The sequence below is a fragment of the Tachypleus tridentatus genome, chromosome 12 (genome assembly GCF_004210375.1).
Source record: "Tachypleus tridentatus isolate NWPU-2018 chromosome 12, ASM421037v1, whole genome shotgun sequence".
Lineage (NCBI taxonomy): Eukaryota > Metazoa > Arthropoda > Merostomata > Xiphosura > Limulidae > Tachypleus > Tachypleus tridentatus.
The window spans coordinates 21,394,829-21,410,215 of record NC_134836.1 but is presented as its reverse complement, the minus strand read 5'-3'; the positions used below and the strand labels follow the sequence as shown (position 1 = coordinate 21,410,215).

At 33.6% G+C, this 15,387-nt stretch overlaps 1 protein-coding gene across 5 annotated transcripts in view; it reads left to right on the top strand.

Moving 5' to 3' along the window:
* Positions 1-15,387, top strand: part of LOC143235133 (dipeptidyl peptidase 4-like) — a 128,023-nt gene that overhangs the window by 57,602 nt on the left and 55,034 nt on the right. For all 5 annotated transcript variants that reach the window (XR_013018936.1, XM_076472980.1, XM_076472981.1 and 2 more), the window contains exon 2: positions 11,129-11,243. Coding sequence is in view for 3 of the 5 variants with exons in the window: in XM_076472980.1 (XP_076329095.1) it covers positions 11,129-11,243 (115 nt within the window). In the remaining 2 variants the exon portion in view is untranslated. The remainder of the gene's footprint in view (positions 1-11,128; positions 11,244-15,387) is intronic.

The window sequence follows — 15,387 nt, the reverse complement described above, 5'->3', positions numbered from 1 at the left end:
CGTTTTTAAAATTTCACGTGTCTTAAACGTGCTATCATAGTGAAAGCAGTTATTTGCAACTCAGTCGTAGCGCTGGTTGTCAAAAGCTCAGTAAAAAATATTCGGTAAAAACTTTGCTCAAAATTGACTTTAACTATATTAAATAATAAATCTATTCTAAATGTAAAACGAAGCTTTTTTTTTATAGCACGTAAATGATACTTAATGCGTGTTTGGAGTATTTTGTCAAACATATCTAATCTTATTTATTGTTCCACCTCCCAGTGGCTCAACGGTATGTAACAGTCAATCCCACTTTTCGTTGGTAAAAGAGTAGCCGAAGAGTTGGAGGTGGGTGGTGGTGACTAGCTATTTTCCCTCTAGTCCTACACTGCTAAATTATGGATGGCTGTAGCAGATAGCCCTCGTGTAGCATTGCGCATATTCAAAACAAACAAATCGAATAAAATATTCGTTCCGCTCATCTGAAAAGAAATATATAATATAATAGTAAGATTTTACTGGAACCAGGATATTCAGTACTGCTCTCGAAGAAGGTCTTTTAGTCGAAACGTTGATCTCATAATGCTGATTCTGGTTTCACATTTATTTCTTAAGAGCGAAAATCTTCGTGTTTTAAAACTTCTTCCTGTTCTAAAAAACAAGGCCATTTATTTCTCATGATTTGAATTTCTTATTAATGTATACAGTTGATCAGTGAGTCTATAGGACTTAAATATAGAAAAAGAACATTTTTTTTAGCTGTGTGACTGCATAACATGAACATGAGGATGCACTAGTGATTTATTTTCACTATTATTACCTGTATACGAAACACTAGTGATTTATTATCACTATTCTCATCTGTAGACAAAGCACTAGTGATTTATTTTCACTATTGTCACCTGTAAACAAATCACTGGAGATTTATTGTCACTATTAACACCTATAGAAAAAGCACTAGTGATTTATTGTCACTATTGTCACCTGTAAACAAATCACTAGTGATTTATTTTTACTATTATCACCTGTAGACAAAGCAATAGTGATTTATTGTCACTATTATCACCCGTAGACAAAGCACTAAAGAGTTATTTTCACTATTATTACTTACATATGACTCCGTACACCAGACTTTGATTAATAGTTGATATGTACTCTTTTATTTATTGTTATCCTGTTAATACATGGGGACTGTAATGGTACTAGGGATTCCCTTCTTATTAAACTAAAGGTTAACTTGGATAACACTTGTAGTTCTGAGAAGGCGGTCCTGCCTGATCAGGTGGTTTAGGCACTCGGCTCGTAATCTGAGGGTCGCAGGTTCGAATCACCGTCACACCAAACATGCTTGCCCTTTCAGCAGCGAGGGGTTTATAATGCCGCGGTCAATCCCACTATTTATTGGTAAAAAAGTAGCCTAAGAGTTCGCGGTGGGTGGTAATAACTAACTGCCTTCCCTCTATTACACTGCAAAATAAGGGACGGGCTAGCGCAGATAGCCCTCGAGTAGCTTTGCGCGAAATTCAAAACAAACCAAACCAATCTTCTGAGAAGGCAGCCAAACAGCGAAATGCCTTCTCTAATAGCGTATGTCATAGGTTCTTCTTTAAACATACGTTGCTCATATTTATACAGATATAAAGTTTATGATCAATAGAATTACCTACGTATCAGGGTATATTAATGAAAAACACATTTAGAAGATAAATAAAAAAACATACCCACTAAACACCAACTTGTTTCTCCCGTCGCCAGATACCGTATACCACCACATTGTATAAGGGGCCGTTTCTAAAGAAACTATTGTAAATTTAAACAGAAAGAAATGAGAATTCACCTCTAAAGGTTAAGTAACAATATTCATGTAAACAATATTAAGTTTGGTATCTCTTATTTGTCTTCTCATCAAAGTTCCGCTGTTATTTTGATTAACGTAATAGCTTCCAATCTGAACAAATATTTTGAATACGTTTAATCAAACATTTATACATTGATATGGGCTTATTAAAACTTGTATAAAAAACTGGGGTGAGCCCTGCACTATGGATCTGGATCTGGCAAAAACTATAAACATGACATGAAGGTACCACGAAAGCTTAGCTTATCACATTAAACACCCTGCTTTAAACGGAATTCGCTCTTAAATCTTCGTCAACTAATAATCGTGTCTTTATTCGTTTAAAAAAGGAGCAAATCAGTTCAGAAATTGTGTATCCATCAAATGAATTTCTCCGTATTTTTCTTGTATTCACTGCGTTGACGGGATTATAACTCGGTTGTGCACTGGTCACGTAAAACAGGTTATTTGTAAAAACGTTATGACATTAAGTTATTGTTAGCCATTAAGAACAGAAGATAAAACAAATTGTACTACGTGGTACTAGTAACGAAGTAGAGTTGTCTTTGTTAAGCTAAAGATGGTAACGACATTCAAACAACCGAACCTTGCTACTGTCGCAACATCAGTTGACGTCACAAGTAGAGAGCTCCTTGACTTTTGTAACAGAAACACTTTACTAGGACTCCTATGTTCGAGTGCTCCTAAAGATGAAAAGGTTTAATTAGACATATTACAAAGGTTAAATAAAAAATCCACGTAAGGACACTTAGTTTGATTAATAACTGGTTTGTCAGACAGTTTTTGTTTTGTTTTTTATGAGAAAACAGAGTGACAGAACAAAGACATTTCAGAAGGACTGTATTTGTCACATACACTCCTGAGAAAGAACTTGAATCCGTGACATAAACCGTCTGTTATTCCGTTTAATGAGTATACTTAAAAACTTTAACTACAATTCTGACAAACCCAAAGCTGTCCTCAACTTACTTATGGCAACATGTGGAGACACTAACTGAAAAGTAAACAGTTCTGTGATGTATGTGTATTCAGCAACATCAAACATGCGAACTACATGTCTTTTTTGTTTTCTTTTTTGCTGTGACAGTTTTTGAAAAAGTCCTAGCTATTTATCTGTCCAGTGTAGAGTTCGAAAGAAATAAATGTTATATATAAAAATTGAGCAGTTAGAAACAATAAAAGGACTCTTGACGCTGGAGTCCAGTTCTCCAAATTCCAGAAGGAAGTGACTACTTTCTCTTTATTATATTCAATTGTTTCTTTTCATAAGACTTACAGAATTACAGTTCTAATAAAACAATTATCGAGTTTAGGTTTCTGTCACTATCTATTAAAGGTTCTTTGTACTAGCCCTTAAAAAGCCACAAGGGCAAAACGTTGGTTAAAATAAAAGCTCTCTTATAATAACCTGGAGTGTAAAAGTCGTTATTTTTAACTTTATTGTCGAAATCTGATAATAGTCCTTATACAGCGGTTTAGTGCGTCATGCTCTTTCTATCAAACAACTGTGCGCACTGACAATATCTCTGCAACATAGTTGTTATTGCAAAACGTCCCGTCATAAGGTCGTTATGTCTTCTTCTGTATTATAGAAATAATTTAATACTGACAGAAGACTTCTGTTATCATAAATAATCCATCTGCTGAAGTAATTTTTACTGAATGTCTCGATGTTTGAGGACAGATACAACCCCAAGCATAGAAAAAACTTATTAGAATATGAACTAAATATAGCATAGAAAGATAAAATGAAAAAATATCACCATATATATATATAGTATTTTATTTTAGTGTTTTGCAGAACTGCTGTCACACTTACTACACCATTTTTTACGTGAATCATAAGAATTACAATTTCTAGTTGATAGTTAAAGGTTAGTCAGGGGTCACGTATCTAAACTGATCTATTCGCATTTCACTTGTAATGTTCTGCTATTTTGCAATTAATATCTAGAAAACTGTTACAATTAACTTATCAGTACATTGATTAACCTTATTTATTTTTTGTATTAGTAGGTGTGTGTGTGTGTTTTCTTTTAGCAAAGCCACATCGGGCTATTTGCTGAACTCATCGAAGAGAATCGACTTCCTGATTTTAATGTTGTAAATCGGTAAACTTACAGCTGTACTAGCAGGGGGCTAGTAGGTGGGAACGTAAACTTTTAGTGTGATTATTCCTGGTTTATCTTTAGTTACAAATAGAAACTTTAATGTAAGTATTTCTGATTTATCTTCAGTTATGAATAGAAACATTTAGCGTGAGTATTCCTGGTTAATAATTAGCTCCAAATAGAAACATTTAGAGGTTATATTCGTGAAAAGAATGAAGACTTTTTGTTTGAGTATTCCTGATTTATTATTAGCTCCGAATAGAAACTTTTAATGTCTCTGTTCTTGGTCTAAAAACAAAAACGTTTAATGTGAATATTCATTATTTATTATTAGCTCCGAATAGAAACTTTTGGTGTTTGTATTCGTGGTCTAGAAACGGAAACGTTTAATGTGAGTATTCATTATTTATCATTAGCTCCGAATAGAAACTTTTGGTGTTTGTGTTCGTGGTGTAGAAATAAAAACGTTTAATGGGAGTATTCATTATTTATCATTAACTCCGGATAGAAACTTTATTGCGAGTATTCAACAGGGGAGATAAATAACGTTATTATATTATTCTTGTTGATATCTGTTTTCAAACTTCACGGTGACCAAACCAATTCTTGTGCCTCTCGGCAGACACAGTCATAATATACAAACACATTTTATCTACAATTTTATAAATGCTTTAAGTCGTATGCATATCATACTTGGTTATTCAATAACTCATGACTTGTTAACCCTGATGCCATATTTACTTCAAATGCGGATTTTTGTTTTCAAATTTATTATTGTATATTTTGTTGATACTTTTGGCAGTTGTGTTTTATTTTCAGGAAATTGGCATTGTACGAATATACAACTTGTAACTATTTAATTTTGATCTTCTCTATACGAACTTATACAAATTATAAAAACTTTGTAGTATATAGTTTGAAGGGACACTTGATCACTATATTGAAGTGTTATTATATCTATGACAAACTTTCCCAGGTTGTTTTATATAAACGAAATGTTACGAAGTTATTTCCCAAGCAACATGAAAGCTAAACCAGGTATTGGCGTATGCATTTCCTTCTCTGGTGCATCCATTGTGACATTAACATAGCTGTAAGTTGAATTAATACCTGTACGAAATGTCTGATTCGTAACAGATCACTATTACCTTTTTTGTAGTACCTTATCCTGAACAATTTCGACTGAAACCTGAAAAAGTGCGTCAAACTTAGCGCAGACGAGAAATATATCCTCCATTATTTTCGCCCGGTTATTCCCTAGTTACTGGTCTGCTGGGCTGCTAATCGGAGGGCCAAAAGCTTGAACACACTTTGTATGTTCAGCTGTAGGAATACTATAACTTCGACAGTTAATAAATTATTCGCTTCAGAGTATTCCGTTAGGTGGCACGAACTGCTGACTAGTTGTTCTCCCTCTCCCCAAAAATTGACCAATCGGAATACTGTTTTTCGATTGTAATTTACGTCTAAAGAATAAATGGAACTTTTAAGTAATAATTGGATATTAAAGTTGATTTCGAGCATGAAGATGAAATGAAGAAGGTTACAAATAACTAAAAACAGTTTTATGTTCTGCATTACTTATTGTTCGTGACAGATTTATTGAAGAGGCTAGGATGAAGAAATATTTAAACATTTACTTGTACTGTGTTTTTATCAACTTGCTTCATGCGAAGTTTTAAGATCATCAGGGAACTACTGCCTATCAATGGCTCCACGGTAATTCAGATGGCTTGTGACACAAAAACCTGGTATCGGTACCTGCGGTGGACACAGTATAGATAGATAGCCCTTTGTGTAGCTTTGCACTTATGACAAAAGCAAATCCAATTCTATTTATCACAATTTAACATTATTGCAATATTCAAAAACTATTACGTGGAAAAAGTTCCAAGTTTGACTGTGTGGGTATTTGGGTATTGATGTTGTTAAATACCCAGGAGGGTCAGGTACATTTGACCTCTTCCTCCCTCCCGAACGATTATAGCGTCTGTCTTTAGAGTTTTTTTTTGTTTTTTTTTTAAAGCTTTGGGCCAGAGTAAAAGTATAACATCATACTCAGGTCCATTTCAGGGCTCAGTCCATGCATGGACGAACAAGAAGTGTTTTTTTTTTCCATTTAATTTTTTTTTTTTGTATTTTCATATATATATTTTTTTTTGTATTTTTTCTCCTTTGTCTCGATTGAGAGAATGCTACTACTACTTGTAGTAACACAAACACTCACACAGAAAAGAAAGTAATAATAATTATTATTATTCAATACTTGAATAATAATTCAAAAAGAGAAGAGAAAAAAAATAATAATAATAATGATTAAAAAAAGAAAATAATAATTATAAAATAAAAGAAACAAGGACTAAGTGTCTAGTGCATAGTGGCCAGCTTGTGTTACATTTCTTAAATATATGTTAAAAGGGGAGAGGTATTTAGGACCATTTACATCATGTACGTGATATCTGTCGAGATCACACATTAAGTCATTTTTGTGCCAATTCTTATTGAAATATTTTAGAGAATTATGCAAGAGTCTTTCAGCTATTGTATCTATGTTTGCATACTTGTGCATGAATGTGGTTGAGGTGCTACGTGGTACTTTGTATGCTGAAGTTAGTACAGAATTTTGTATACGTTGAAGTTTCTGTACATGTGTGGGTGCTATGTTAATCCAGGCAGGTGATGCATATTCTATTGTTGGTCTAATGTACGTTTTGTAGATTTTAAGTATGTTGTCTGGTGATGTTCCTTGGATTTTACCTGAAAGACTTCTTGCATAGTTTGCTCTTTTCCAGATTCGTATCAGTACATTTTTAATATGTGGTAGCCACGTTAATTTTGAGTCATAGGTTAGACCTAGAAATTTAGCAGAAGTAGCAGTCAGTAAAAGTGATCCATTCATATAGAGTTTTGGTGGATCTTTTTTCAGCTTATTCAGTTTATTCAGTGGAATAAAAAGAAAACGTTTATTGTAATGATTTGAATAGCTCCCTCTGGCGTGTGAACGTTCATCTAAAAATCAGCATCAGTTTTTGTTTGATTTGTTCTAGCATAGATGTGTTTTAATTCTACGAAATATTGCGCTATCTCTCACCGTTGTTTTACCATCATGCTTCTCGTTATAAACCGTGGTTTTTCCAGAACTTTAATTGTTTTATAGTTTTCCTTCGTGAATTGGGAGTGAGATTATCCACGTGTATCGTTTTTTTCCGTATAATCAACCAACCAAGAATCTTGTGCAATGAGTTGAAGGTTTTCGTCTTGAGGCTGACTATTGGTGGAGAAAGAACGTGTAGTGAAAGTGAACGTGTTTTCACTTTAAATGACCCGTAATATGTTTATATGCAAAAACGGCTCGTTTTGGATTGAGAAAATATTTTACATAGAAGAGCGAACAACGTTTCGACCTTCTTCGGTCATCGTCAGGTTCACAAAGAAAGAGGTAACTGACCGGAAGCTGACCACATGTTTGAAAGGGGTTGTGTAACTGAGTGTCGGAATGTAGAGGGCGTATTAGATGTTTGAATATATAATTTTATTTATTTTATTATATTAATATAGGTATAAAGGCGTTCCTTTATATTGGTTTATTTTGGGTTTAAGTTGTTGTATAAGTAAGGCTTCTTTAATTTTGCGTTTGTTTATGTTTGTTTCTTTATTTAGTATTTGAGTGTTTTCTGTGGTTATCTTGTGTTTATTTGACTTGCAGTGTTCGAAAACGTGTGAAGGTGACTTTTTATGTTCTTTGAATTTGGTTTTCATTTTTCTACTTGTTTCTCCAATATAGAAGTCGTGGCAGTTATCACATTGTATTTTGTACATAATGTTGGTGTGGTGTTTGTCAGTGTAGTTTTTACACTGTGCCTGGTTTTTGAATAAATTTGGTATTAACTGGAATGTCATATTTTGTTACTAGGTTTTGCCAAATGTTTGTTATTTGTTTGCTGATGTCAGGAATATATGGTATACAGCAGTATATGGTTTCGTGATTTTTTGATTCGTGAAATATATTTACATTTGTTGGTTGATTTTGCTTTCTGTCTAGGTGTGTGCGTATAATGTTTTCTACGGTTTGTGGAGGAAACTTATTGATGTTGATGAAGTATTGTTTTATTTTGTCTAATTCATCGTTAATTTTATCTGGTGAGCATAGTATTATGGCTGTGTTTATTTGGTTTCTTAGTATGTTGAGTTTTTGTTTTGTTTCATGTGCTGAGTCCCAAGGAATGTATAGTCCAGTATGGGTGATTTTTGGTGGATTTCTGTTTTGAATTGTGTGTCGGTTCTTGTAATTTTGAGGTTAAGAAATGATATTTGATTGCTTTCTTCCTGTTCACATGTGAAGTTAATGTTGGGATGTATAGAGTTAATGTGATTGAAAAAATTAAGTATGTGTTCTGTAGATTTGAATCCCGCAACCGTGTCATCTACATATCTGTACCAGTATAGTGGTGGATGTAATGCTGTGTTAATTGCTTGTGTTTCAACTTGTGTCATAAAAATATTGGCTAGAACTGGTGATACTGGGTTGCCCATGCTTAGGCCATTTGTTCGTACATAGTTTTGGTTGTTGAACATGAAGTTTGTCTTTATCGTGGTGAATTCTATGAGGGTTGCTAACTGGTTACTGGGAATGTCTATAGTTGGGTTAGGGTCTCGGATATAAAGTTCTAAGGCTATCTTGCAGGCTTCAGTGGTTGGAACTTCTGTAAAGAGGGATATAACATCGAAACTGGCCATTAAGGCTTTATGATTAAGTTGATTTAGATTAGACTTGAAATTAAAAGAGTCTTTGATGAATGAGCTGGCTGATGTTACATATTTGGAGAATGCCCATGCTATGTATTTACCAAGATTGTAATTAAACGATTCATATGTGGACATTATTGGTCGTAATGGACAATCTGGTTCCGGTCAGTTACCTCTTTCTTTGTGAACCTGACGATGACCGAAGAAGGTCGAAACGTTGTTTGCTCTTCTATGTAAAATATTTTCTCAACCCAAAACGAGCCGTTTTTGCATATAAATTTCTCAACAAGTGGGTTTCTCGACATCACTGACCCGTAATATGTGCTTTCGCGACGTGGATTATTCTTAACTGATAAGTATCATCGTGTATTTTGACTCTCGTTTCATTCCGTATTCAAATGTGATTCGTTAATTTAAAATAAAGTTGAAACAACGAGAATCTCCTGCTACGTCTTAGACTTTTTCTTCTACTTCTTCAGTAAGACGTGAGAGAAAAGACATGAAGCCAAATAAACTGTTGAAGCAGTACAAATCAATATAAGCCGGGAAAGAAACCTAGCGTGTGAAGTTACGTATGTCACGTATGGAAGATAAGAATCCAGAACTAAACCTTCTTTATATTTACCAAAGAGTGGGAGACATAGCGTGAAAATATAAGAAATAGTAATCATAAACTGGGAATTTTGTCAGTGTGGTGAACGGATTAATTAACGCACACGATTATTGTAATTCTAAACACAGACACATTAACAATTAATTGCGTATGTAAATTACATTTGACTCAAATAGGATGCATAATACTATATATATTACTTTTCCTTGTAAAATAAACTAGTAACATACGACTGTTATTAAAATGGAACATTTGAGAAATTTCCATTTCTTCCGATACACTTGTAGATCTCTCGTGACCTTAAATGTTTTACATATTGATGTACGTAATCTATATGAATTTTAAACGCTAATTGTATTTCTCGTAGGATACATGATTAAGCTTTGACTACTATTTTTACATACCAACATTATTTAATTTAAATATATCTTGCGATAACTCAATGGCTACAATATCGCACTATGTAATACATATAATTTTTAACTCGTTATATTTTCTTACAAATCTAAACCATGTGAAACTTGCTATTAAAATACTGCATTTTCTTGTATCAGGACATTAGGAGAATAGAAACTGATAGGAAATTGAAAAAGTATTCTAATACGTGTACTGACACTTAACCCCACCCACCAAGGTCGATACCGAAAACCGATTTCGAGAACCGCGGTGGCTTTCTGTATTTAAATTCTCACGATAAATAAACTCGCTATTCTACTTATACACAGCTTTGTTTGTTATTACGCACAAAACTACACAAAGGGCTATCGGTGATAAGCCCACGACGGGTATCGAAACCGATTTTTAACAGTATAAGTCCGTAGACATACCACTGTGCCACTGGAGGGGGATCTACAGAACTATCCGAACTTACCAACATTATTAGAAGTCACCTAGGTAACCCGCATCAATACTATAAGACAAATATTAATAAAAGTGAACTGATGATCAAACTATAAAGTTATATAATAAACCAAGCCCTGAGTACACCTTCATTCTAAACATCATAAATGAGAAAGTTACAGGCCAAACAATGCTAGATTAACTGAATACAAACACAAATGTAGCTCTATTTTAAAGTTGTTTTTTTTTAATTTAAAAATAGGATTATGTGTGACTGCTAAGCGAAACTGTGTTGCGAACACTGACTAGTAGAGTAACCATGCATAAGTAAAGCTACTAAAAATACACGAGTTGATATTACCCCATGAATTGGACTTGTCACGAAAAGTGTGTGTTAACTAGAACTGTTGAAAATGGACAAAATGTAACATATTGTGAGAAGTAATGTAAGAACCTAAGATTAAGTAAGTGTAAACAAATAATTTCTGACAAGGAGGAAGAGGTCCACACTGAACCTGACCCTTCCTGGTTCAAAACATGGACAGAATCTTAATAAAAAGAAGGAAAAATAGACTTTATTCATGAACTTGCATCTCCAGGATAAGACAAGGGAAAATAGTGAAAAACTGAAACGACATTCTAATACTTGTGCTGGCTTTAAAAAAAAAAGGAACTCAAGTCTTGAGAACAGAATAAGAAAAACTGATAGGAAATTAATATTCTAATACCTCCTTTGGATTTTTGTTCTAGGAACTTGTGTCTTGAGGATAGGACGAGAGAAACTGGTGGGAAATTAAATTAATATTCTAATACCTACTTTGGCTATTTTTTGGGAACTTGTGTCTCAGGACAGGAAGAGAGAAAATAATATCATAATACCTATTTTGGATATTTTTTATGAATTTACATCTTCAGTACAGGACGAGAAAAATTGATGAAAAATTATCATTCTAATACATACTTTTGCTTTTATTTCAGGAACTTGTATCTTCAGGACAGGACGAGAGAAACTGGCGGGGAATTGGAATTGCTCTTATTGTAATCGTAATTGTCTGTGCGCTCATTGTTACAGCCGTTTTCTTGCTTAGTCCAGGTGAGATAGTCATACTTGTCTTCTTTATCTGAAAGACTCAAGAACAGTTCCATATTGAAACTGATTCATCATATATTTTCACTGTTACGAATTCTTATTGTGGGATTTTGAGAGTCTTTATTTGTGTTTTACTCAATACCAGTTTCGGACACAAATTCATACTTGAAACTCTTACTTCTTGGTATTTTACTATCAACGCTGACTTTTGACACTATTTTTATTTGTTTATTTCAGAGTCACTTCTAATTTCTTTACTCTTCTGTGCTCGTCACTTCAGAAATAAACATATTTCTTTATCGGATGCCAACCCACTTTTATCATTAATATTTTAAAACATCTTCTTTGACTTTTTGTAGTTCCATACGTTTCTTTATATGGCAAGATAGTCTTACAGTTAAATTGTTTCTCTGTTTGTACTTTAACTTACTACAACTATAAAGTACCTTTATTGGTTAATTATCTAGGAGTGATTTATATTTAGTATGAGTTTTATAATATTTTTTAATTATACAGCTTTAGTCTACATTCCAATCTATGATATGATCTTAATTTTTTTAGTGGTAATTTTTCTCCTTTTTTTGTCTCCAACTGGGACAGCAGTAAGTCTACGGATTTACTACGATATAATCAGGGATTCAATTCTCGTCGGCGGACACAGCAGAAGGTCCGATGTGGGTTTACTTTAAAAATACACATTTTCCTTTTCCGTGAAAAACAAACTACTAGTTTCAAAACTACTTTTTATGACATGTAGTGCTGCTGATCTACTACTTTAAATCTTGCGCTCTAAGTGTGTCTAGTTGATCTAACTTTAAAACTCGTGTAATAAAAATTGACAGACCGTAAGTTTCATTGGTTGTTTCGTTTGGTTTTAATATCAAACCTCAAAGTGTGTGATAATTGAAACAGGAATTTACAGCCAATAATAAATAAATATTACAATTGGAACCTTATTGTATTTAGGACTTAGGTTTAAACACAACCTTACTATATATGTTGAAACACTGGACTCTGAAGAACAAGCAAATAAGTTAAAAAAAAACAAAAACAAAAACTTTTCAAAAACGGAAGTAAACGTAGGGATGGCTGATATACATCCTCCTAAACCAATACAAACTAGATAGTGGGGATGGCACATGTATCATTCTTACATAATATCACAGACATACAGTATAGTGAAATTTTAACAAATAAAACAGGATAAATTAAACTCAGTAGTGATCGAATAATTTTATATATTGCTAAATGTTAATTTTTGCCCGTGCTATTGTGTAGGAATGATGCAATGTATGTTCTCCCTATTATCTTGTTTCCATAGTTTTTGAAGAACTGATATTAGCCATCCTTACAGCTACCTCCTTCTTGGAACAAATCTTTCCTTTATTTTTGTATATATAGATTAGAGGCTATGTTTGTATGTGATACCGTAATAATTTTAATGTTTGTAGTAATTTGTTTTATCTTATAACAGTATTTATTTCTCTTGAATGACTAACCGATTTTATGTGCATTGTAATGAGTTGACACTGGCACACTTAAGCAAGTTCAGCATTTCATTCAAGAAAAGCGCTTTCTCTAAGGCAGCAAACATTATACATTAACTTAAGTCAGAACGTGGATGTTTTTTGTTTTTTTACGAAGAAGGTGCTGTCTTTGTTGCGTTATATTAAGCTTTTTTTATTTTCTAATCGATTAAGTACAGACCTCGTGGCGAGAAACAGATAAACACGAAAAACAAGCCTTTGGTTTATTGTACGAACCATTAGTTATTGATTAAAATGTACCAGGTCATTTCTGTGTTCTAAGAAGTAAGCTAGAAGAGAGAGTTGTTGATAAGCGCAAAGTTTTACAATAAGTTATTTTAGCTTTGTCCAATGTGTGTATCGAAACTTGATTTTTAGCGTTATAAGTCGCCACACCTACCGCTGAGTCACCTTGCGGGCAGCGAGAAGACAAATTATTCGCATACATAATTTCATCTGGTTGTTTCTCATAACTCAGCCAAGCGTACACTAGTTCGGAATCTCTGATAAATTATTTGGATCTGTAACTACAAAATATATTGCTAACTAAAACATATTCCTAAAAGAAAAATATACTAGTCCCTGAACGTTCTAAGTTAGTGCAGTTTTAAAAAATTTATTACCCAATAGCCAATTAACATTGACGTCATATACATTTATTGCATAACAAACCACAATTTTTTTTAAACAAAACCTTTATACAAAGACTAGGAACCTCGTTTCAAAACTCTCACTTCTGGGTAAAAATTTGTTCACACAGATTAGCAGAAACCTGGTTGTGAAATTTCTTTTATAGGCACATGAGGTTAGAAAAGTGACCTTTAAAGGTGTGTTGCCTCACAGGGGTTAGAGTGGTGAGTAGGGCTGAGTTGGAATGGGCCAGAACTAACAACTTTCATTCTTGCTCACCCAATTTCATTCTTTCTAGTAATGTAAAAATCACATTATCAGGTTTTAAAAACCGTGTGATTTTTTAAATTGCTAAAAAGGTCAACCAAAGTTCCTCTCTTCCTTTTCCTTTACAAGGGAGACGAACTGCAACTACATCTAACGGTAAGATTACGAACTTACAACGCTAAAACCAGATATCTAGTTCGGCGCAATGAATAAAGTGCAAATAACCCATTGTATAGCTTTGCGCTGAAAAAAATAACAACGTTTGAAGGGTGTTAAAATCCAGTACACTTTTAATAAATACAGATTTTATCAGTTATTCCTGTTATATAATTTTCTGTTTCATATATCATTTTGATGGATCTCCAGTTCATTTGTGGTCAAAATATCTTGTATTGAGAACAGTTGTGATGTTTATGTTTTCATTTTTAATATTCGTTTCGTGTTGCGTTATTTTTGTGTTTACATTTCTTCCTTTTCACTAACGTAAGCCCTCCGTTAGTACAGCAGCAAATCTACGGATTTAAAATGCTAAAATCAGGGATCGATTCCCCTTGGTGGGCTCAGCATATAGCCCGATGTGGCTTTGCTGTAAGAAAGGACACACACAGTGACGTAAACGTTTTCATATTAGGGTCACAATTCAGACATCCTATATTTTTATATGATGGGCATGGAACAACACAGACGCCCTGTATTTTATTATGATGGGCATGGAACAACACAGACGCTCTGTATTTTATCTTTTTGGATAGTTTTGTTTGAAGTCAGGTTTTTTTAACAGTATTGTTTGTTTGTCTGTTTATATTATTTAGCACAGAGCTACACAAACGATTGCCTGTGCTTTGTCAACCATAGATATAGGAAACCTTATTTTTGGGATTGTAAGATATCAAACCTGCCGTTGAGTCACTGGGAAGTTTTTGATAGCATTAGAATCTTTATAAATTATAAAAAAATCATATTATTTTATGATTTTCTCTATAAGATAAGACTGAAAAAGATAAACAAACATGTGAAAATTAGTTTCCTATTTTTTTGCTAATATTTTGTTTCACAATAGTAGTTTATTCATTTACGTTAACTCTACTTCATAATTCATTTTTATAGAGACAAAGAGGGTTGACACTAAGGGCAGAATAGCACTGTAGCATTTTTTCAGCCCTTTTGTGCTCAACTATTAATAATTAAATCATTATTATATATATTTGAAGGGCCCGGCATGGACAGGTGGGTTAAGGCATTCGACTCCTACTATGAGGATTACCAGTTTGAATCCCGGTCGCGCCAAACATGTTCGCCCTTTCAGCTGTGGGGACGTTGTAATGCAACATTCCATTTCACTGTTCGTTGGTAAAAGAGTAGCCCAAGAGTTGGCGATGAGTGGTAATGACTAGCTGCCTTTCCTCTAGTCTTACACTGCTAAATTAGGGACGGCATGCGCAGATAGCCCTTGTGTAGCTTTGCGCGAAATTCAAAAACAAAAAATATATTTTAAATATTTCCTTGTGATAAAAACTATAGCAGTAACAAAATTAATACTCAACATATCATATATCAGTACTGATTAGTGTATAATTTTAATTGCAAATATTTAAAAACATATTTGTGTTCAACAACATCTGCGCGTATTTTAGTGGATATTTCTTCCTTAGGGCTCATACAACGTACATCATTTCTCCTTGAACGCTTGCTTTTATTTCACATCTTGTACGAGCAAATGTACC